A 23,561-nucleotide genomic window follows, 5' to 3' on the forward strand; every position below is an offset into this window, starting at 1 on the left:
GACTTGGAGTTACATTGTGTTGTTTAAGTGTTCCCTTTATTTTTTTGAGCAGTGTATAATGCATTTTAAAGTCCTCAAATGGAGGTGCAAGTCCCCTTTAATAAATCATAAACAAAAGCACTGAAGAGCCATTCTCTGGTGTCCAAGTTACATAAAACGTAAACAACTACTTTCCATCGCTCCATCTCTTCATCCCAAATCCCCAACCGACCCTAGTGGAGACAAACTGGGCCCGCTTTGGTCTTTTCACTCCAAATTAGCTGTGTTAATAGGATTTGGCTTCTGGTGTTTCCATGTTGTAAGACATGAGCTTTAAACCACAGAGACTACCTGAGTGATATTTAGCCTCTGAAGCTGCAGAGGAGCGACACTTTGACTTAGTAACCCTTGAACAGTAGTCTACCTACTACCTAACAACTCATTGTCTTTCTATCTGGACATCTCTTGATAATCTAACAGGTCTTCGATCACCTCAACGACCTGTCAATCAATCTTCCTGTAGGAGATTTTCTTGTTTTGTTGTAGCACGCTTAGTGACTGCAAACCTGTTTCTGTGTAGCTAGGCACCTAGGACAACTAAACACCGAGATGTCAATGGACGAGCCTGAGGATCTGGAGATGGAGGGAGAGGAGGGGATAGACGCCAAGGAGCTGAAGAAGGAGCTGGCCGAGTCCAAGGCAGTTAAAGTGCTGATGCTGGGTAAGTGAATCAACCCATTGGTGTGAATGTATCAGAGATGCTTCGGAAATATGCTCTTGTGATGAGGTAGCCCTGTCTGAAACGTGTAAGGTACTTTTGGCCTAATGGCTAAAATGTTGGAATCCCCCATTAGATTTGGTTTCCTCTTGATAAAGGAACTCAAAAGCAATATTTCAGCTAAATACTATGGAATCATAAGCAGGATATTTGTTGTGACATATGATGTCATATCAGAGATTTGGTTGAGGTCAGTGGTGGAAAAAGTACCCAATTGTCATACTTGATTAAAAGTAAAGATACCTTAATAGAAAATGACTCAAGCAAAAGTGAAAGTCACCCAGTAAAATACTACTTGAATAAAAGTCTAAAAGTATTTGGTTTTAAATATACTTAAGTATCAAAAGTAAATGTAATCGCTAAAATATACTTAAGTACATTATTTTCTTTAGGAATGTAGTGGAGTAAAATTAAAAGTTTTCAAAAATATAAATAGTAATGTAAAGTACAGATAACCAAAATAACTACTTAAGTTTTACTTTAAAGTATTTTTACTTAAGTACTTTACACCACTAGTTGAGGTTTGTCATCCAGAAGCAAGGAGGGACCACAACGGAAAGGAGGGCATCATTTAATACGACATGATTGGTCCCTCTGAAAACCTGGCCTCAGGATAGGACCAAAAAATATATCAAATGAAATTGAGATAACATCTGTAATTTTCACATTTAATCTTTCTGGTGTTGAATATATTCCATCAAATGATATCATACTCTATGGTCCCATTTTAATCAAACACAGACAATAAGGCCTAGATTCAATCAGATAAAGCGTCAACCGGCAATAGCCCACACCCGCATAGCTGATGTTTTGACTGTGTCGGAGGTGGAACTGCGTCGGAGCTGTCAAATCGGTGAGCAGCTCCAACGCACTTCCACCTTTGACACCGCCAGAACATCAGCTATTCGGGTTGTCGGCAATCGGTTAATGCTTGATCTGATTTATCACTCGCATTAGAAGTTCAGGACAAGAAAGGGTAGGCTATATAGAAATAATGACGCTCAAATTGAAAATCATTTAACTAAATAATGAGGATTTCTATCAGCCTAAATAATGAGGACAACTAGCATTGTAGCTAAACCTAACCCTAATCCTTTTCCTAACCTTGACCTCATTCTCCTAATTTGCTGCATTAATTCACCTAACCTGCTGTATTAGTTCTCCTAACCAGCAACGCTAAGTCACCTAACCTGCAACGCTAAGTCACCTAACCTGCAACGCTAAGTCACCTAACCTGCAACGCTAAGTCACCTAACCTGCAACGCTAAGTCACCTAACCAGCAACGCTAAGTCACCTAACCTGCAACGCTAAGTCACCTAACCTGCAACGCTAAGTCTCCTAACCAGCAACGCTAAGTCACCTAACCTGCAACGCTAAGTCACCTAACCTGCCACATTAACTATTCTAACCTGCCACATTAACTATCCTATCCTGCCACATTAACTATCCTAACCTGCCACATTAACTATCCTAACCTGCCACATTAACTATCCTATCCTGCCACATTAACTATCCTATCCTGCCACATTAACTATCCTAACCTGCCACATTAACTATCCTAACCTGCCACATTAACTATCCTAACCTGCCACATTAACTATCCTAACCTGCCACATTAACTATCCTAACCTGCCACATTAACTATCCTAACCTGCCACATTAACTATCCTATCCTGCCACATTAACTATCCTAACCTGCCACATTAACTATCCTAACCTGCCACATTAACTATCCTATCCTGCCACATTAACTATCCTATCCTGCCACATTAACTATCCTAACCTGCCACATTAACTATCCTAACCTGCCACATTAACTATCCTAACCTGCCACATTAACTATCCTAACCTGCCACATTAACTATCCTAACCTGCCACATTAACTATCCTAACCTGCCACATTAACTATCCTAACCTGCCACATTAACTATCCTAACCTGCCACATTAACTATCCTAACCTGCCACATTAACTATCCTAACCTGCCACATGAATTATCCTAACCTGCCACATTAACTATCCTAACCTGCTATGTAAACAAATCATCATTATTACCACACCGGAGCTGCTTGTGGATTTGACAGCTCAGTTCCACCTCCGACACCATCAAAACAACCTCTATGCAGATGTCGGCAGAAACAGATCTGATTGAAACAGGCCCTGAGTACTGATTCTGTCTGTGAATTGAATATGCACTTTGTCTGAACATTGACAGTTAAGAACCAACACACACAGATCAAGGCATAATATTATTTCTCACAGAATGTTTGAGCTATATGTGACTGAACGTAGAAAAGAAGGAAGAGATTTTTGTGGTTTGTTAAAGTATAGATTCAGACCTTGAGGTACATTGAGTTCCATTGCTCCCTGAGGTCCATTGCTCCCTCCCAGTGAGTCCAGTTCAGGGGAAAGGCAGGACACATTGAGGTGGTTAAATAATCGCTACTAAAGGTCCAAGTGAATCATGGAACCCTGCCGATGAGGTGCCAAGCCAATTAAACTGACGGGTTTAGCTTAGACTCCAGATCCAGTCAAGAAATGTGTACCCATTCTCTCCTCTGACAGCATTCACCCTTTCACACTACCGTGCCGACCCAATTCAAACTGTGCTGTGCTGGCTCAGGCTTAAAGTATCCTTTTTTTTTACATAGTCCTTTTTGCAGCACTACACTCTTCCAGAACCTATGATGTGTGGGTTCAGATGGGTTCTGGGCTCAGCAGGATTTAGTTGGGCTGAGGTTTAGTAGTGTGAAAAGGGTAATCCACTTGGCCTCTCTGCATGTAGCCACTTAAAGTCTCAGTCAATGCTAATGATCAAATCCAAAAAAACAGGTCTCGGTATACACCCAGATACCGGAATAGACAGATCTATTTCCACAAGCCTAACCAGGCCAAATAGCTAACGCTGAGGTCTCCACAAACTGTTTTAGCATCTTCTACCCTTTTCACACTACTGAGTCAAGCTGAGCTGTACTTCTGATTTGGCCTGGTTCCACTTCCACTGGAACTGTGCTGGAAAGGTGTGTCGTGTTCTCACACAGTGTTCTCACTCCTACTAGTGGTACCGTATAAATAGCGTTGTGTTCTTTTGCAGACAGTTTTAGTGTGACCGACTGACCGGGGTTCGAATCCTGTGTTATCCCTCTGATGGTGAGCAAACACAAGTTTTAAGGTCTCAGGCGGCTGAGCAGGCAAACGTAGTTCAAAGAACGACTTCTGTTACTTTAGCTCTCGTCTTGATACAAAGTGGTAAGATGACCTGTCTCCAGGTTGCATAATGCTTGTTGTGTTAAGACACAGGACCAGGTTGCATAATGCTTGATGTGTTAAGACACAGGACCAGGTTACATAATGCTTGCTGTGTTAAGACACAGGACCAGGTTACATAATGCTTGTTGTGTTAAGACACAGGACCAGGTTACATAATGCTTGTTGTGTTAAGACACAGGACCAGGTTACATAATGCTTGATGTGTTAAGACACAGGACCAGGTTACATAATGCTTGATGTGTTAAGACACAGGACCAGGTTGCATAATGCTTGATGTGTTAAGACACAGGACCAGGTTGCATAATGCTTGTTGTGTTAAGACACAGGACCAGGTTGCATAATGCTTGTTGTGTTAAGACACAGGACCAGGTAACATAATGCTTGCTGTGTTAAGACACAGGACCAGGTAACATAATGCTTGCTGTGTTAAGACACAGGACCAGGTAACATAATGCTTGTTGTGTTAAGACACAGGACCAGGTTACATAATGTTAAGACACAGGACCAGGTTACATAATGCTTGCTGTGTTAAGACACAGGACCAGCTTACATAATGCTTGCTGTGTTAAGACACAGGACCAGGTTACATAATGCTTGCTGTGTTAAGACACAGGACCAGCTTACATAATGCTTGTTGTGTTAAGACACAGGACCAGGTTACATAATGTTAAGACACAGGACCAGGTTACATAATGCTTGTTGTGTTAAGACACAGGACCAGATTACATAATGTTAAGACACGGGACCAGGTTACATAATGCTTGTTGTGTTAAGACACAGGACCAGGTTGCATAATGCTTGTTGTGTTAAGACACAGGACCAGCTTACATAATGCTTGCTGTGTTAAGACACAGGACCAGGTTACATAATGCTTGCTGTGTTAAGACACAGGACCAGCTTACATAATGCTTGTTGTGTTAAGACACAGGACCAGGTTACATAATGTTAAGACACAGGACCAGGTTGCATAATGCTTGCTGTGTTAAGACACAGGACCAGGTTGCATAATGCTTGTTGTGTTAAGACACAGGACCAGCTTACATAATGCTTGATGTGTTAAGACACAGGACCAGGTTACATAATGCTTGATGTGTTAAGACACAGGACCAGGTTACATAATGCTTGATGTGTTAACACACAGGACCAGCTTACATAATGCTTGATGTGTTAAGACACAGGACCAGGTTGCATAATGCTTGTTGTGTTAAGACACAGGACCAGGTTGCATAATGCTTGTTGTGTTAAGACACAGGACCAGCTTACATAATGCTTGTTGTGTTAAGACACAGGACCAGGTTACATAATGTTAAGACACAGGACCAGGTTACATAATGCTTGTTGTGTTAAGACACAAGACCAGGTTACATAATGTTAAGACACAGGACCAGGTTACATAATGCTTGCTGTGTTAAGACACAGGACCAGGTTGCATAATGCTTGTTGTGTTAAGACACAGGACCAGCTTACATAATGCTTGATGTGTTAAGACACAGGACCAGGTTACATAATGCTTGATGTGTTAAGACACAGGACCAGGTTACATAATGCTTGTTGTGTTAAGACACAGGACCAGGTTACATAATGCTTGCTGTGTTAAGACACAGGACCAGGTTACATAATGCTTGCTGTGTTAAGACACAGGACCAGGTTACATAATGCTTGTTGTGTTAAGACACAGGACCAGGTTACATAATGTTAAGACACAGGACCAGGTTACATAATGCTTGTTGTGTTAAGACACAGGACCAGGTTACATAATGCTTGTTGTGTTAAGACACAGGACCAGGTTACATAATGTTAAGACACAGGACCAGGTTACATAATGCTTGTTGTGTTAAGACACAGGACCAGGTTACATAATGTTAAGACACAGGACCAGCTTACATAATGCTTGCTGTGTTAAGACACAGGAGACATGAAGCCCATCCATAACACTCAGCAAGGGGGTACGTGAAGAGGAGGGCGGCCAACCTTAATGTGGAAGGGCACTGAGCCAATGGGTGCCGTCTGTGGCTCTGAGTGGCGCAGGGCTCAACCAATTAGAGTAGATTAAATGGAGAACACTTCTCCATAAGAGGCATCTATTGGATGATGTCTGTCTATTGTCTTTATAACTGCTGTGTTGTTGAATAATCTAATCAACTTTACTACAATTACCCATTTAACTACTGAACTAAGCTGAGATTGTTTGAGTTGAATAGCCAGCTGTATAGCGAACTCCTATCTATGTAAATTAACATGCCACCATAGGAGTTGGCAAGACAGCACAAACAGATTTGGAACCAGGCTAGAGATAAAATGAGCTGAGACCTATATACTGCCTGGCCTGGTTACAGGATGACATTATATACTGCCTGGCCTGGTTACAGGATGACATTTTATACTGCCTGGCCTGGTTACAGGATGACATTATATACTGACTGGCCAGGTTACAGGATGACATTATATACTGACTGGCCTGGCCTGGTTACAGGATGACATTATATACTGACTGGCCTGGCCTGGTTACAGGATGACATTATATACTGACTGGCCAGGTTACAGGATGACATTATATACAGACTGGTCTGGTTACAGGATGACATTATATACTGACTGGCCTGGTTACAGGATGACATTATATACTGACTGACCTGGTTACAGGATGACATTATATACTGACTGGCCTGGTTACAGGATGACATTATATACTGACTGGCCTGGCCTGGTTACAGGATGACATTATATACCGACTGGCCAGGTTACAGGATGACATTATATACTGACTGGCCTGGCCTGGTTACAGGATGACATTATATACTGACTGGCCTGGCCAGGTTACAGGATGACATTATATACTGACTGGCCTGGCCTGGTTACATGATGACATTATATACTGACTGGCCTGGCCAGGTTACAGGATGACATTATATACTGACTGGCCTGGCCTGGTTACATGATGACATTATATACTGACTGGCCTGGCCTGGTTACAGGATGACATTATATACTGACTGGCCTGGTTACAGGATGACATTATATACTGACTGGCCTGGTTACAGGATGACATTATATACTGACTGGCCTGGCCTGGTTACAGGATGACATTATATACTGACTGGCTTGGTTACAGGATGACATTATATACTGCCTGGCCTGGTTACAGGATGACATTATATACAGACTGGCCTGGTTCCAGGATGACATTATATACTAACTGGCCTGGTTACAGGATGACATTATATACTGACTGGCCTGGCCTGGTTACAGGATGACATTATATACTGACTGGCCTGGCCTGGTTACAGGATGGCATTATATACTGACTGGCCTGGCCTGGTTACAGGATGACATTATATACTGCCTAGCCTGGTTACAGGATGACATTATATACAGACTGGCCTGGTTACAGGATGACATTATATACTGCCTGGCCTGGTTACAGGATGACATTATATACAGACTGGCCTGGTTACAGGATGACATTATATACAGACTGGCCTGGTTACAGGATGACATTATATACTGACTGGCCTGGTTACAGGATGACATTATATACTGACTGGCCTGGCCTGGTTACAGGATGACATTATATACTGCCTGGCCTGGTTACAGGATGACATTATATACTAACTGGCCTGGTTACATGATGACATTATATACTGCCTGGCCTGGTTACAGGATGACATTATATACTGCCTGGCCTGGTTACAGGATGACATTATATACTGCCTGGCCTGGTTACAGGATGACATTATATACTGCCTGGCCTGGTTACAGGATGACATTATATACTGCCTGGCCTGGTTACAGGATGACATTATATACTGCCTGGCCTGGTTACAGGATGACATTATATACTGACTGGCCTGGTTACAGGATGACATTATATACTGCCTGGCCTGGTTACAGGATGACATTATATACTGCCTAGCCTGGTTACAGGATGACATTATATACAGACTGGCCTGGTTACAGGATGACATTATATACTGCCTGGCCTGGTTACAGGATGACATTATATACAGACTGGCCTGGTTACAGGATGACATTATATACTGCCTGGCCTGGTTACAGGATGACATTATATACTGCCTGGCCTGGTTACAGGATGACATTATATACTGACTGGCCTGGCCTGGTTACAGGATGACATTATATACTGCCTAGCCTGGTTACAGGATGACATTATATACAGACTGGCCTGGTTACAGGATGACATTATATACTGCCTGGCCTGGTTACAGGATGACATTATATACAGACTGGCCTGGTTACAGGATGACATTATATACTGACTGGCCTGGTTACAGGATGACATTATATACTGACTGGCCTGGCCTGGTTACAGGATGACATTATATACTGCCTGGCCTGGTTACAGGATGACATTATATACTAACTGGCCTGGTTACATGATGACATTATATACTGCCTGGCCTGGTTACAGGATGACATTATATACTGCCTGGCCTGGTTACAGGATGACATTATATACTGCCTGGCCTGGTTACAGGATGACATTATATACTGCCTGGCCTGGTTACAGGATGACATTATATACTGTCTGGCCTGGTTACAGGATGACATTATATACTGCCTGGCCTGGTTACAGGATGACATTATATACTGCCTGGCCTGGTTACAGGATGACATTATATACTGACTGTCCTGGTCCTCTGGGTAGCATCTTTCCATTATGGTCCTCTCTATGAGTAGCCTCTTTCTATGATGGTCCTCTCTTTCCATTATGGTCCTCTCATTCCATTATGGTCCTCTCTCAGTAGCCTCTTTCCATTATGGTCCTCTCTTTCCATGATGGTCCTCTCTTTCCATGATGGTCCTCTCTTTCCATTATGGTCCTCTCTTTCCATTATGGTCCTCTCTAAGTAGCCTCTTTCCATTATGGTCCTCTCGTTCCATGATGGTCCTCTCTTTCCATTATGGTCCTCTCTTTCCATTATGGTCCTCTCTTTCCATGATGGTCCTCTCTGAGTAGCAGTAGTAGTATGGTGTTTAAAGGTTTTAAATACGTGATACCAAGGCCTTTGTCCTGATCTGCCTGGGAGAACCATGTCTGTCCCAAATGGCACCCTATTAGACCCTGGTCAAAAGTAGTGCACTATATAGGCTCCTTATACCACCCACCACTGCGACCTGTATGCTCTAGTTGGCTGGCCCTCGCTACATATTCGTCGCCAGATCCACTGGCTCCAGGTCATCTATAAGTTTCTGCTAGGTAAAGCTCCGCCTTATCTCAGCTCACTGGTCACGATAGCAATACCCACCCGTAGCACGTGCTCCAGCAGGTATATCTCACTGGTCATCTCCAAAGCCAACACCTGCTTTGGCTGCCTTTCCTTCCAGTTCTCTGCTGCCAGTGACTGGAACGAATTTCAAAAATCGCTGAAGCTGGAGACTTACATTTCCCTCACTAACTTTAAACATCAGCTATCTGAGCAGCTAACCAATTGCTGCAGCTGTACATAGTCCATCTGTAAATAGCCCACCCAATCTACCTACCTCATCCCCATATTGTTTTTAGTTACTTTTCTTCTCTTTTGCACACCAGTTTCACTACTCATCTGCTCATCTATCACTCCAGTGTTAATTGTAATTACTTTGCTACTATGGCCTATTTATTGCCTTACCGCATCACGCCATTTGCACACACTGTATATAGACGTTCTTTTTTTTCTCTATTGTGTTATTGACTGTACGCTTGTTTATTCCATGTGTAACTCTGTGTTGTTGTTTGTGTCGCACTGCTTTGCTTTATCTTGGCCAGGTCGCTGTTGTAAATGAGAACTTGTTCTCAACTAGCCTACCTGGTTAAATAAAGGTGAAATAAACTCTAAAAAATAAAAATAGGGTGCTATTTGAGCCGTACTGCACTATAAAGGGGATATAGAGTACTATTTGAGCCGTACTGCACTATATAGGGAATAGGGTACTATTTGAGCCGTACTGCACTATATAGGGAATAGGGTACTATTTGAGCCGTACTGCACCGGCCCAGGTTTCAGGTTGGGGTCGGTGCCATAGTATTTTGGTTTTAAAGGTTTTCAAATACAGGTTTTGAATAAAGATTTTAAGTGACTTCAAGTTCTTTGTCCTGAAGAGTCTGAGACTCAGTGAATCCTATTGAGCCACAGTGAGGCCCACTGAGGCCCAGAGACGTCAGTGAGGCCCAGAGACGTCAGTGATCTCCTCACAGACTGTCCTCTTGCTCTATTGTCACTCTTCCTCATAATCTAACTGGGTCACATTAGTAAGTGGTGTTTGTTATGTTTCAGTAGTGCACTGTATAGGGAGTAGTGTGCCATTTGGGAAGTACCATATGTTTTCTCTAGCCACAAGGTCCAAGAGTATTCTTGGCCTGAGGGACTTCTACATAACTGTAATTATGCTACATATTATGTGACTGATAAAGGTCAACAGATATGTAATGACAAGGCTTTTGTTTTGCCATTTTACCACAAGCAGGACATACTTTTCTTCTAATACATTACATTATCTGTCTGTGTCACTGATGAATGCCATGTAACGAAAAGTTAAATGGATGACATTTAACTGTCGATAAATGGTGTATTTTTGTTTTCTTTCAGGTGCTGAGGAGTCGGGGAAAAGCACCATCGTAAAACAAATGAAGTGAGTTAATTTAAAACTGAAGCCTCTCAATGAATGTGGGGCAGTGATCCGCAGTTTCACAAATATTCCACTAGGGGCAGCTGAGCGAAAGTGAGCCACAGTGTTACAAATATACCACTAGGTGGCAGTTTGGATAAGTGAGCAACACCAACTTCTTCTTCTTCTCTCCTCCACAGAATCCTCCACCTGGGTGGTTTTAGTAAGGAGGAGAAGGTGATGTACAGAGAGGTGATCTTTGGTAACATCCTGCAGTCAGCTCTGTCCATCGTCAGAGGCATGAGCATCCTGGAGATCAAGTACGGATCACCAGCCACAGAGGTGGGTACTGCAGGCTGGGTGTGTGTGTGTGTGTGTGTGTGTGTGTGTGTGTGTGTGTGTGTGTGTGTGTGTGTGTGTGTGTGTGTGTGTGTGTGGAACTATACTATAATATACCATCCTACAGTATATTATATTACACTGTATGGATCTGTTATACTAAACTATACTGACATATATGTGTTGTTCTCTGTGTGGCCAGGATGAGGGCAAGAAGCTGGAGAACCTTTCCAACTCTACTGAAGAGGGCACCATGCCTCCTGAGCTGGCTGAGTGCATCAAGAAGCTGTGGCTGGATCCTGGCATCCAGGAGTGTTTTGAGAGAGCAGCTGAAGGCTACCAGCTCCTCGACTCCGCTCACTAGTGAGTTTAATCTGTCTGCCGTTATTACTCAGGACCCGTATTCACTAGCGTTTCAGAGTGCTGATCTAGGATCAGAGCCTGTATCCATGAATTGTCTCAGAGTAGGAGTGCTGGTCTAGGATCAGGCCCCCCCCCCTTGTCCATGTAATCTTATTCATTATGATCTAAAAAGCAAAACTGATCCTAGAACAGCACTTCTACTTGGTGACGCCTGATGAATACAAACAGCTCTGACATTTACAGCCTACCTTGGTGATCTGATCGTTGGATTGATTGATTGTGCCATTCTCCGACAGCTTCCTCAGTGACCTTGACCGCATCACCGTGGCTGACTTGACCCCCAATGACCAAGACATCCTACGGTGCAGGATCTCGACCGGTGGGGTTAACGAGGAGAGGTTTATCTGCAAAGACATCCAATTCAGGTGATGCTACAGTAGCTAACTACCGGACTACCTCGTCACAGTACATTATAGTACACCTGCAAAGAGGTAGAATTCAGGTTTGGTAGTGTAAACTGGTGCGATCGAACCACAGACCTCTTGCACAACAACCCGTTAAAGAAAATCCTTGTGATCTGAGAGCAGCATTTGGGTTTACAAGTCTACGGTTGTGTTTACAAAGACAGCCCAATTCTGATCTTTTTTTTCCCTCACCAATTGGTCTTTTGACCAATCACATAAGCTCTTTTGCCATTGCCAATAACTCGCCAAAAGATCAGAATTGGGCATCCTGTGTAAACGCAGCCAGTAAGGGCCATGTCTTAATGAGAGTGTGATTTTAAATCACCTCCATTACACCAGCTCATTGCTGTAGCAACTTATAGAGTGTGAAGTATTTGTATGTGATCGCTGCTAGAATTGAACCACCAACCTTGGCAAGTGCCACGCTCTCACCATATACACCAACTAAGTGGAGGAGCTGTGATGTTTTCCTAACGCACGCTCATGATGATTAAGTACTGTAGTTGCTGAACACTTCTCTCCTGTATAAATTATTGATTTGGTTAATTGTTTGATTGTTGCGTCTCTCTGACGGACAGGATGTTTGATATGAGTGGCAGAAGAGAAGAGAGGAAGAAGTGGATCCACTGTTTCCAGGGCGTCCATTGCATCCTGTTCTGTAGTGCCCTCAGCGCATATGACCTGGTGCTGCTGGAGGACGAGGAAATGGTGAGTGATTATACACACATTGTTTCACACACACATGTATACACACACACACACACACACGCTTCAAAGTTAAACTACAGGAGACTCTCTACCTCACTGGGGACAGTTGAGAGGGAGATGATTCAACAACACCACAGGAGATGCTGATATGATTCAACCACACCACAGGAGATGCTGATATGATTCAACAACACCACAGGAGATGCTGATATGATTCAACCACACCACAGGAGATGCTGATATGATTCAACCACACCACAGAAGATGCTGATATGATTCAACCACACCACAGGAGATGCTGATATGATTCAACCACACCACAGGAGATGCTGATATGATTCAACCACACCACAGAAGATGCTGATATGATTCAACCACACCACAGGAGATGCTGATATAATTCAACCACACCACAGAAGATGCTGATATGATTCAACCACACCACAGGAGATGCGGATATGATTCAACCACACCACAGGAGATGCTGATATGATTCAACCACACCACAGAAGATGCTGATATGATTCAACTAAACCTCACCGGCTAGTGACCGCAGCCAGCTAAGGATGTTGACGGTTTCGTATCCCAACGATGATCATGACAATGAAGATAATAATACTTCCTCTCCCCTCCTCTCCTCTTTTCAGAATCGCATGCACGAGTCTCTCCACCTATTCAACAGTATCTGCAACCACAGGTTCTTCGAGGACACCACCCAAGTGCTTTTCCTCAACAAGAAGGACGTCTTCCAAGAGAAAATCAAGCATGTCCACCTGAATGTCTGCTTCCCTGACTACGATGGTGAGTCCAACCCTGAGTCCCAAATGGCAAAACGTTGTTTTCACTGAGCTTTCGGCCTTTCGTTTGAAGTTTATTTACCATGCGACGAATGAATGAATACATCGTAAATCTCTCACTGATTAGTTTCAAGTTATTGTCACATGCACAAGTACAGTGAAATGCCTTTCTTGCCTGCTTTTTCCCAACAATGTAGCTATCAATATCAGTAGTACAAAAAAAATTAAGTAGAACAAAAACACACGAGAAACAGAAATATGAAGAACACGAGAACGTAAGTAACCTACAGTACTAGCCAAAAGTTTAGATACACCTACTCATTCAAGGGTTTTTCTTTATTTTTTAAATATTTTCTACATTGTATAATAATAATAGTGACAACATCAAAACTATTAAATAACACATATGGAGTCATGTAGTAACCAATGAGTGTTAAACAAATCAAAATATATTTTATATTTGAGATTCTTCAAAGTAGCCACCCTTTGCCTTGGTAACAGCTTTGCACACTCTTGGCATTCTCTCAACCTGCTTCATGAAGTAGTCACCTGGAATGCGTTTCAATTAACAGGTGTGCCTTGTTAAATGTTAACTTGTGGAATTTATTTCCTTATTTATGCGTTTGAGCCAATCAGTTGTGCTGTGACAAGGCAGGGGTGGTATACAGAAGATAGCTAGATACAGTTGAAGTCGGAAGTTTACATACACCTTAGCCAAATATATTTTAACTCAGTTTTTCATAATTCCTGACATTTAATCCTAGTAAAAATGCCCTGTTTTAGGTCAGTTAGGATCACCACTTTATTTTAAGAATGTGAAATGTCAGCATAATAGTAGAGAAAATTATTTATTTCAGCTTTTATTTCTTTCATCACATTCCCAGTGGGTCAGAAGTTTACATACACTCAATTAGTATTTGGTAGCATTGCCTTTAAATTGTTTAACTTGGGGTAAACGTTTCGGGTAGCCTTCCACAAGCTTCCCACAATAAGTTGGGTGAATTTTGGCCCATTCCTCCTGACAAAGCTGGTGTAACTGAGTCAGGTTTGTAGGCCTCCTTGCTCGCACACGCCTTTTCAGTTCTGCCCAAAAATGTTGTATAGGATTGAGGTCAGGGCTTTGTGATGGCCACTCCAATAGCTTGACTTTGTTGTCCTTAAGCCATTTTGCCACAACTTTGGAAGTATGCTTGGAGTCATTGTCCATTTGGGAGACCCATTTGCGACCAAGCCTTAACTTCCTGACTGATGTCTTGAGATGTTGCTTCAATATATCCACATCATTTTCCTGCCTCATGATGCCATCTATTTTGTGAAGTGCACCAGTCCCTCCTGCAGCAAAGCACCCCCACAACATGATGCTGCCACCCCCATGCTTCACGGTTGGGATGGTGTTCTTCGGCTTGCAAGCCTCCCCCTTTTTCCTCCAAACATAACGATGGTCATTATTTCCAAACAGTTCTATTTTAGTTTCATCAGACCAGAGGACATTTCTTCAAAAAGTACGATCTTTGTCCCCATGTGCAGTTGCAAACCGTAGTCAGGCTTTTTTTATGGTGGTTTTGGAGCAGTGGCTTCTTCCTTGCTGAGCAGCCTTTCAGGTTATGAAAATATAGGACTCGTTTTACTGTGGATATAGATGCCTTTGCACCCGTTTCCTCCAGCATCTTCACAAGATCCTTTGCTGTTGTTCTGGGATTGATTTGCACTTTTCGCACCAAAGTACATTCATCTCTAGGAGACAGAACGCGTCTCCTTCCTGAGCGGTATGAAGGCTGCGTGGTCCCATGGTGTTTATACTTGCGTACTATTGTTTGTACAGATGAACGTGGTACCTTCAGGCGTTTGGAAATTGCTCCCAAGGATTAACCAGACTTGTGGAGGTCTACATTTTTTTTTCTTAGGTCTTGGGTGATTTCTTTTGATTTTCCCATTATGTCAAGCAAAGAGGCACTGAGTTTGAAGGTAGGCCTTGAAATACATCCACAGGTACACCTCCAATTGACTTAAATGATGTCAATTAGCCTATCAGAAGCTTCAAGCTGTTTAAAGGCACAGTCAAATTAGTGTATTAAACTTCTGACCAACTGGAATTGTGATACAGTGAATTATAAGTGAAATAATCTGTCTGTAAATAATTTTTGGAAAAATTACTTGTCATGCACAAAGTAGATGTCCTAAACGACTTGTGAAAACTATAGTTTGTTAACAAGAAATTTGTGGAGTGATTGAAAAACAAGTTTTAATGACTCTAACCTAAGTCTATGTAAACTTCTGACTTCAACTGTAGTACTCTTTGGTTCTGAACCAATCATATTTCTTACTTAAACTTAACCCATATCCCTTTACCACGTGGAATTACATACTTAGTGTCTCATTTCTTGCCTAAACATAACCAATCACATTTGTTTCTGCCCTCGAGGCAGAGTTGCCATTAGAACAAGATGGGATAAGGAAAACTCCATTCTGCAAGTGGGGTCTGAGCGTAACTTCCCCCTCTGTAACAAGACATTTTGTTACACACTTGATCTAGTTCCTTGGTCAGTTCATTGTTTAACTGAAATCCACAGGATTAAAAAAATCACTTTGAATGAAAAAGTATCTGAATAAAGTATAAAACCCCTCGTATTCCCTCTGTAGGGCCAGACCCATACAAAGAGTACAGCAACTACTCGGTCAGTTTTTCAACCTCTATACTCTTCTCTCCCTAATAGGGTCAAATACATACGAAGACGCCTGTAACCACGTGAAGATGCAGTTTGAGTCTCTGAACTTGAGGCAGGCGGAGAAACCCATCTACACCCACGTCACCTGCGCTGTAGACACACAGAACGTGAACCAGGCCTTCGACACCATCACAGACGTCATCAAAATCAATCTAAAAGATGCCGGGCTGTTCTGAGGCAGCTCCTGATTGAAGGTATGACCGTCTATATTACTGCCTGATGCACGTACACACACACACACCTCAGTGCCTAACAGGAAATCCCTGTCTGAGAACCGACATCAGTCCTGTCGCCTCACTGACACACTGTAATAAGGGCCAGCTGTGGCCAAACTATCGGTAATTCACTTAAAACACGATGACATACTGTATTGTCTTGACATACCATTAATATTGCCATGGTCTTAGGCGCTTCGTCCCTTCTAGTACATTTTTGTTTCTATGGGTCAGACCGTTTGGCACGGCTGAAGGTGAGGATGGATGGATGAGTCATAAAGCTAACATTGACTCAGTACTATCTCTGTCCCTCCCTCGACACTATCTGTCCACTCTCCCTCCCTCTCACATCGCCTCAACACTATTACAGTCCCCAAAGGGCCATTAGACAGACCTAATTAAGCTATACTTTTCTCTAAATAAATGTGGTCAAATATACATTAGAGCAGGGGTGGGCATTGAAACTGTAGTCTTGGAGCGAGAGTGTAGTCTTTTGTTCCAATTTGGGTGACCAAAACAAGCTGAATTTGCAGGCATGATCTATGACATAAGTAGCATTCACTTAGACACAACAGATTCTCAGAAAGATTACGTATAAATGTAAAAACATGTATACAGTTGAATTCCTATTTTCTTCCCTTCTCCAGAACGTACTTCCATCCATCCATCCATCAGCCAACTCATTGGTTTTATTTGGCCACTGTGCTGAAGGTGGTGGACAGTTGTTGGACAACTGTTTATCTGCTGTCACCGTCACCACCTCCGAGCCCTGGTTCCTCGGACGCTTCCTCTACATCAACATCATCAATGCCTTAACATCAAGGCCATTGGATTGAAACAGAGTATCAAAACATTTGTAAACCCCCCCCAAAAAAGGCTAATTACATAAGGCCATATGCTCTTCTTTGCATAAGGCATTTAAATCCCTGAAGCTAGTGTTTTTGTCTTACCTTCAGTAGTCTCCTGAGGTCTCCATTTTAACGTTAAAAAGTTATAAAGTAAACAGCTGAAATTTTAATATTTCTAAATTCTATTTTAATCTATTTTAATAGAATAATAAGCTTACACTTTGTAAATAATAGACCAATCTTTATTTTAAGAAAGACATCAGAAGTACTGTGAGAAAGAAGGGATCTGTTTTTTTTTGGTGATGTGTAGACACAGAAAATAAAGATGCATAGACTTCCCTGTTTGGTTTGTGATCGTTGAAGATTACACAATACTATTATCACATAGTAGGGAACATGAACACATGGACACTTTCCCACAGTGGTTGAAGTGGAATGAAAAAGGTGCCGGTACACATTTTGGATCCCGGGACTCATAATATTTTAGAGCGAATATTTTATGATTTGCCAGTACTCAAGTAATAGAAAATGCCTGGTTCTGATATTATAGCACCGGCCCACTTCAAGCACTGCTTTGCCATTGGCTGGATTGTGAAATACAAAAGACAAATATGGAGAAGAGCAGAGAGCTTTAGTGCCATAATTTAATGGTGTTAAGATCAACAACAACAACATCTGTACAAAGTCAAACTGAACCAGAAATATAACATAGCTACCACATCTGATCAGTCTCCAGGGTCGTATTCATTAGTGCACACCGTTTCAAAATGTAGCAAAAAGTTATTATTAAAGTCTTATTGAACAATTCCAGGTATTCCCTCCCTGTTTCAGTGTATTTTCTTCTGTTTGGGGGCCTAATGGTGAATATGACCCTGGAATGTATAGTAATGTTCGGGAAGTGGTGACAGTCTAACCCAGATACAGTAGTTAGTGGCTATTTGGCAACCGTTTTCTGGACAGAATTAACGCTCAGTGGAGTTCTCCTTGGTCCCGAACCACTCATATTTCTTACTTAAACTTAACCCAACCCATAACCCTTTATCACGTGGAATTACATACTTAGTGTCTCATTTCTTGCCTAAACTTAACCAAATCACATTTGTTTTTCTGCCCTCGGAGGCAGAGTTGCCATTAGAACAAGATGGGATAAGGAAAACTCCATTCTTCAAGTGGGGTCTGAGCGTAACTTCCCCCTCTGTAACAAGACATTTTGGTACACACTTGATCTAGTTCCTTGGTCAGTTCATTCTTTAACTGAAATTCACAGGATTAAAAAAATAACTTGAATTAAAAAAAAAAATATCTGAATTAATTATAAAAGGCCATAAAATATCAAGCTGTGAATTCCAAAATTCTCTTTCATGCAGGTAATCAATAATTATTGTCTTGTAAAGTGTTGTGAAACAATTGTTAATCTCACTTGACAATAATCAATATTCAATGATCAATAAATGTACAATAATGTGCGGTAGTGAACAATAGTGCTAAATATAAAAATATTGTTCAATACAAAGTGGTCCATTTGTACATTTTTTTTTTTTTTAAGAATGAGAAATAAGTGAAACCTCGTGTTAAAGTCTACACAAGACTATTGAATTCATGAAAAGATGGCTGATTAAAATCTAAAAAATGTGAAGTGTTAGAGTAGGTGCAGGTCAAATCTATCACATGAATTCCTGATCCATAGGCCAACTTCAGAGCAGTAACCATACTCATAGATAGAAATGCAATCTGATAATCTAAAGAAATCCCAAAATGAAAAAGAAACTATTTCAACTACTTTATACAAATAACATGCTATAAAATACTTTCTTTTTTTTTAATGAAAAATGAAATGAGGCATATGACTCAGTGAACGAATGCAACAGATTGGTGAAAAAAATAAGAAAAAAAAACAAATGGTGAAATATTGCGCTGAGAGATTTTCAGCTTGGTGGTTGGGTCCTTTTTGTTTTCATATATACCAGTAGTGTGTCAAACTATAGATGTGAGCACTGGAATGGAGAGAAGGGATAGTCAAAAATAGTGCACTACATAAGGAATTAGGTTGCCATTTGGGAACTAGCCAAGGATTATTTTTCTATCTGTGTGTTTTGTTGGTTAATCACCAACTAAAGGTCATAAAAACATCCCTTTACTCCATATACATTATCTGGAACTAAAAACAGAAGTGCTCTGTAGTCGGACTTGGCAGTTCCCATAGAAGTCACAGTGAGTGTTTCACTAGTGAAGGTTTTATCCACAGTTCAGTTCTGTCCTGCTCCTCGGTGTGTATCAGAGTGTTGAACATGGAGGAAAATCGTCTCAGATAAAAATAAAAGTGGTCAAAAAAAAATAATAAAAAAAAACAGGAACCAAATCCCAAAATGCAACATTCATCAGGTGCTGCATGCAGCGTGGCAACGAAACAGTCTCAGGTTCTACTTTCTATAATCTTCTTCTACGATCATCTAATGCAAACATCCCAAGTCATCATCCCCTCCCATGAGGCTCACCAGACACCTACAAAGGATGAAGAGAGAGGACAGGATAAAAAAGTTAACTATTATAAAAACCATTATAAACTCTGCCAAAGCCTTGTACCTCTGACTGCATCCCAGCTGTGCACCTTCAACCAATACCAGGACTAGGGCTTTTATGTATTTAACTAGGCAAGTCAGTTAAGAACAAATTCTTATTTATAATCTTGGCCTACCAAAAAGGCAAAAGGCCTCTCCTGTGGGGACGGGGGCTGGGATTAAAAATAAAAATAAATAAAAATATAGGACAAAACACAGATCACGGCAAGAGAGACAACACTACATAAAGAGAGATCTAAGACAACAACACAACATGACAACAACATGGTAGCAACACAACATGACAACACAGCATGGTAGCAACACAACATGACAACACCATGGTAGCAACACAACATGACAACACAGCATGGTAGCAACACAACATGACAACACCATGGTAGCAACACAACACAAAAACAACATGGTAGGAACACATGACAACAACATGGTAGCACCCTAACACCCTGTATATAGCCTCCACATTGACTCGGTACCGGTACCCCCTGTATATAGCCTCCACATTGACTCGGTACCGGTACCCCCTGTATATAGCCTCCACATTGACTCGGTACCGGTACCCCTGTATATAGCCTGCACATTGACTCTGTACCGTAACACCCTGTATATAGCCTCCACATTGACTCGATACCGGTACCCCCTGTATATAGCCTCTACACTGACTCGGTACCGGTACCCTCTGTATATAGCCTCCACACTGACTCGATACCGGTAACCCCTGTATATAGCCTCCACATTGACTCGATACCGGTACCCTCTGTATATAGCCTCCACACTGACTCGATACCGGTACCCCCTGTATATAGCCTCCACACTGACTCGATACCGGTACCCCCTGTATATAGCCTCCACATTGACTCGATACCGGTACCCTCTGTATATAGCCTCCACACTGACTCGGTACCGGTACCCTCTGTATATAGCCTCGTTAATGTTATGTTGTGTTACTTTTTATTATTTTTTACTTTAGTTTATTGGTAAATATTTCCTGAACTGTTCTTGAACTGTACTGTCGGTTAAGGGCTTGTAAGTAAGCATTTCACGGTAAGGTCTACACTTGTTTATTTGTCACATGCGCCGAATACAAGTTAGATTTTATTTTATTTGAATAGCAAGTCTAGGATCTGCACCTTTAACCAATACCAGGTCTAGGATATTTTTTACAGGGATTCAGTAACTACAAATATGAAAGGTCACTGACCTGAAGATCCCCGCCACCTCAGTAGAGTCCACACTCCTTGAGGTTGATCTACAGGAGGGGGTAGGTGCTAGAGGGTAAGGGTTGATTTGGTACTGACCTGAAGATCCCTGGTCCCCCCTCAGTAGAGTCCACACTCCTTGAGGTTGATCTTAATGATGACGTCTGTGACGGCGTCAAACACGAACTGGACGTTCTTGGTGTCGGTGGCGCAGGTGAAGTGGGTGTAGATCTCTTTAGTGCCCTTCCTCCTGTTCAGATCCTCAAACTGACACTGAATGTAGGCTGCAGCCTCCTCATATGTACTGGCTCCTGTAAAAATAATAACAACAACAATAATAATGCATTATGGGTACTGTAGTACACTGGATGTAGGCTGCAGCCTCCTCATATGTACTGGCACCTGTAAAAATAATAACAACAAAAATAATACATTATGGGTACTGTAGTACACTAGATATAGGCTGCTGCCTCCTCATATGTACTGGCACTTGGGTTGGTGAGGAGACAGATATCAGCACAAGAGCATTATGGGTAATGTAGTACAAGTTTTAGGTTGTAGTTATTATAGGAATTATAGGACTATTTCTCTTTATACCATTTGTATTTCAAGTATCTTTGACTATTGGATGTTCTTATAGGCACTATAATATTGCCAGCCTAATCTCGGGAGTTGATAGGCTTGAAGTCATAAACAGCTCTGTGCTTCAAGCAGTTGGCAAACGCAGGAAAGCGCTGTTTGAATGAATGCTTACGAGCCTGCTGCTGCCTACCACCTCTCAGTCAGACTGCTCTATCAAATATCAAATCATAGACTTAATTATAATATAATAAAACACACAGAAATACGAGCCTTAGGTCATTAATATGGTCAAATCCGGAAACTATAATTTCGAAAACAAAACATTTATTCTTTCAGTGAAATACGGAAGCGTTTCGTATTTTATCGAACGGGTGGCATCCATAAGTTTAAATATTGCTGTTACATTGCACAACCTTCAATGTTACATTGCACAACCTTCAATGTTATGTCATAATTATGTAAAATTCTGGCAAATTAATTACGTTCTTTGTTAGGAAGACATGGTCTTCACACAGTTCGCAACAAGCCAGGCGGCCCAAACTGCTGCATATACCCAGACTCTGCTTGCACAGAACGCACGAGTAGTGACACAATTTCCCTAGTTAATATTGCCTGCTAACATTCATTTATTTTAACTTGTGTATTGATTTTAAGAAAGGCATTGATGTTTATGGTTAGGTACATTGGTGCTACGACAGTGCTTTTTTCGTGAATGCGCTTGTTAAATCATCGCCCGTTTGGCGAAGTAGGCTGTGATTCGATGATGAATTACTAGGCACCGCATTGATTATTTGCAACACAGGACAAGCTACTTAAACTAGTAATATCGTCAACCATGTGTAGTTAACTAGTGATTATGTTAAGACTGATTGTTTTTTATAAGATAAGTTTAATGCTAGCTAGCAACTTACCTTGGCTCCTTGCTACACTTGTGTAACAGGTGGTCAGCCTGCCACGATGTTCCGAAGTGGAATGCAATGTAATCGGCTATAATCGGCGTCCAAAAATGCAGATTACAGATTGTTATGAAAACTTGAAATCGGCCCTAATTAATCGGCCATGCCTCTAGTATGGAACATTTCTGGGATCTTTTATTTCAGCTCGTGAAACCAACACATGTTGCGTTTATATTTTTGTTCAGTATGTATTGAAAGCAGGTGCTTCCACACAGATGTGGTTCCTGAGTTAATGAAGTAATTAACTTCTTTGGACTGACTTGTTGCACCCTCGACAACTACTATGATTATTATTATTTGACCATGCTGGTCATTTATGAACATTTGAACATCTTGGCCATGTTCTGTTATAATCTCCACCCGGCACAGCCAGAAGAGGACTGGCCACCCCTCATAGCCTGGTTCCTCTCTAGGTTTCTTCCTAGGTTTTGGCCTTTCTAGGGAGTTTTTCCTAGCCACCGTGCTTCTACACCTGCATTGCTTGCTGTTTGGGGTTTTAGGCTGGGTTTCTGTACAGCACTTTGAGATATCAGCTGATGTAAGAAGGGCTATATAAATAAATTTGATTTGATTTGATTTAGGGGGCAGTATTTTGACGTCTGGATGACAAGCGTGCCCAAAGTAAACTGCCTGTTACTCAGGCCCAGAAGCTAGGATACGCATATAATTGGTATATTTGGATAGAAAACACTCTGAAGGTTCTAAAACTGTTACAATAATGTCTGTGAGTATAACAGAACTGATATGGCAGGCGAAAACCCGAGGAAAATCCATCCAGGAAGTGTTTTTTTTGGATGTGAGTGGGTTTTCCATTAAAAGCCTATTGACTATCTAATCGGTTAGGGCCCAGATTGCAGTTCCTATGGCTTCCATTAGATGTAAATAGTCTTTAGACATGGTTTCAGGCTTGTTTTCTGAAAAATGAAGAAGAATGAGACCTTTTGGTCAGGGGACTATGGAATCACGCAGTACTGGTTTGCGAGCGTAACTGTGTGCGCGCTCTTCGTTGTTTTTCCTTTATATTGAATACGCTATTGTCCGGTTGAAATATTATAGATTATTTAGATAATTGACAACCTGAGGATTAATTATAAACATCGTTTGACATGTTTTGACGAACTTTACCGGTACTATTAGGATGTATTCGTCTGC

At 41.6% G+C, this 23,561-nt stretch overlaps 2 protein-coding genes across 3 annotated transcripts in view; one reads left to right on the plus strand and one right to left on the minus strand.

Moving 5' to 3' along the window:
• The first annotated feature begins 326 nt into the window (after nt 1–326).
• Nucleotides 327–18,890, plus strand: LOC115165326 (guanine nucleotide-binding protein G(t) subunit alpha-2-like). 2 transcript variants are annotated; one of them, XM_029718396.1, is made up of 10 exons: nt 327–459; nt 560–700; nt 10,615–10,657; nt 10,834–10,975; nt 11,175–11,335; nt 11,632–11,760; nt 12,378–12,507; nt 13,155–13,308; nt 16,019–16,224; nt 16,893–18,890. In XM_029718396.1, the coding sequence occupies exons 2-9, from the start codon at nt 589–591 to the stop codon at nt 16,204–16,206; spliced, it is 1,059 nt and encodes a 352-aa protein (XP_029574256.1). In that variant the 5' UTR covers nt 327–459; nt 560–588; the 3' UTR covers nt 16,207–16,224; nt 16,893–18,890. The 2 variants fall into 2 exon arrangements, with proteins under 2 accessions (XP_029574256.1, XP_029574255.1); XM_029718395.1 differs by having other exon boundaries at nt 328–700.
• Nucleotides 17,720–23,561, minus strand: part of LOC115165324 (guanine nucleotide-binding protein G(k) subunit alpha) — a 75,073-nt gene continuing 69,231 nt past the window's right edge. Inside the window, exons 8-9 of the mRNA XM_029718394.1 lie at nt 20,971–21,182; nt 17,720–19,595 (exon numbers count right to left, since the gene is read on the minus strand). Coding sequence (XP_029574254.1) covers nt 20,992–21,182 — 191 coding nt within the window. The 3' untranslated portion in view covers nt 17,720–19,595; nt 20,971–20,991. The remainder of the gene's footprint in view (nt 19,596–20,970; nt 21,183–23,561) is intronic.

Source organism: Salmo trutta, chromosome 28, assembly GCF_901001165.1.
Source record: "Salmo trutta chromosome 28, fSalTru1.1, whole genome shotgun sequence".
NCBI lineage: Eukaryota > Metazoa > Chordata > Actinopteri > Salmoniformes > Salmonidae > Salmo > Salmo trutta.

What these genes read in the sequence shown, in the direction of transcription:
- LOC115165326 (XM_029718396.1), top strand. Translation starts at nt 589, where the DNA reads ATGTCAATGGACGAGCCTGAGGATCTGGAGATGGAGGGAGAGGAGGGG. An exon ending in TGCAAAGACATCCAATTCAG is followed by an intron (nt 11,761 to 12,377) that starts GTGATGCTACAG and finishes TCTGACGGACAG; the next exon opens with GATGTTTGATATGAGTGGCA. An exon ending in TGCTGGAGGACGAGGAAATG is followed by an intron (nt 12,508 to 13,154) that starts GTGAGTGATTAT and finishes TCCTCTTTTCAG; the next exon opens with AATCGCATGCACGAGTCTCT.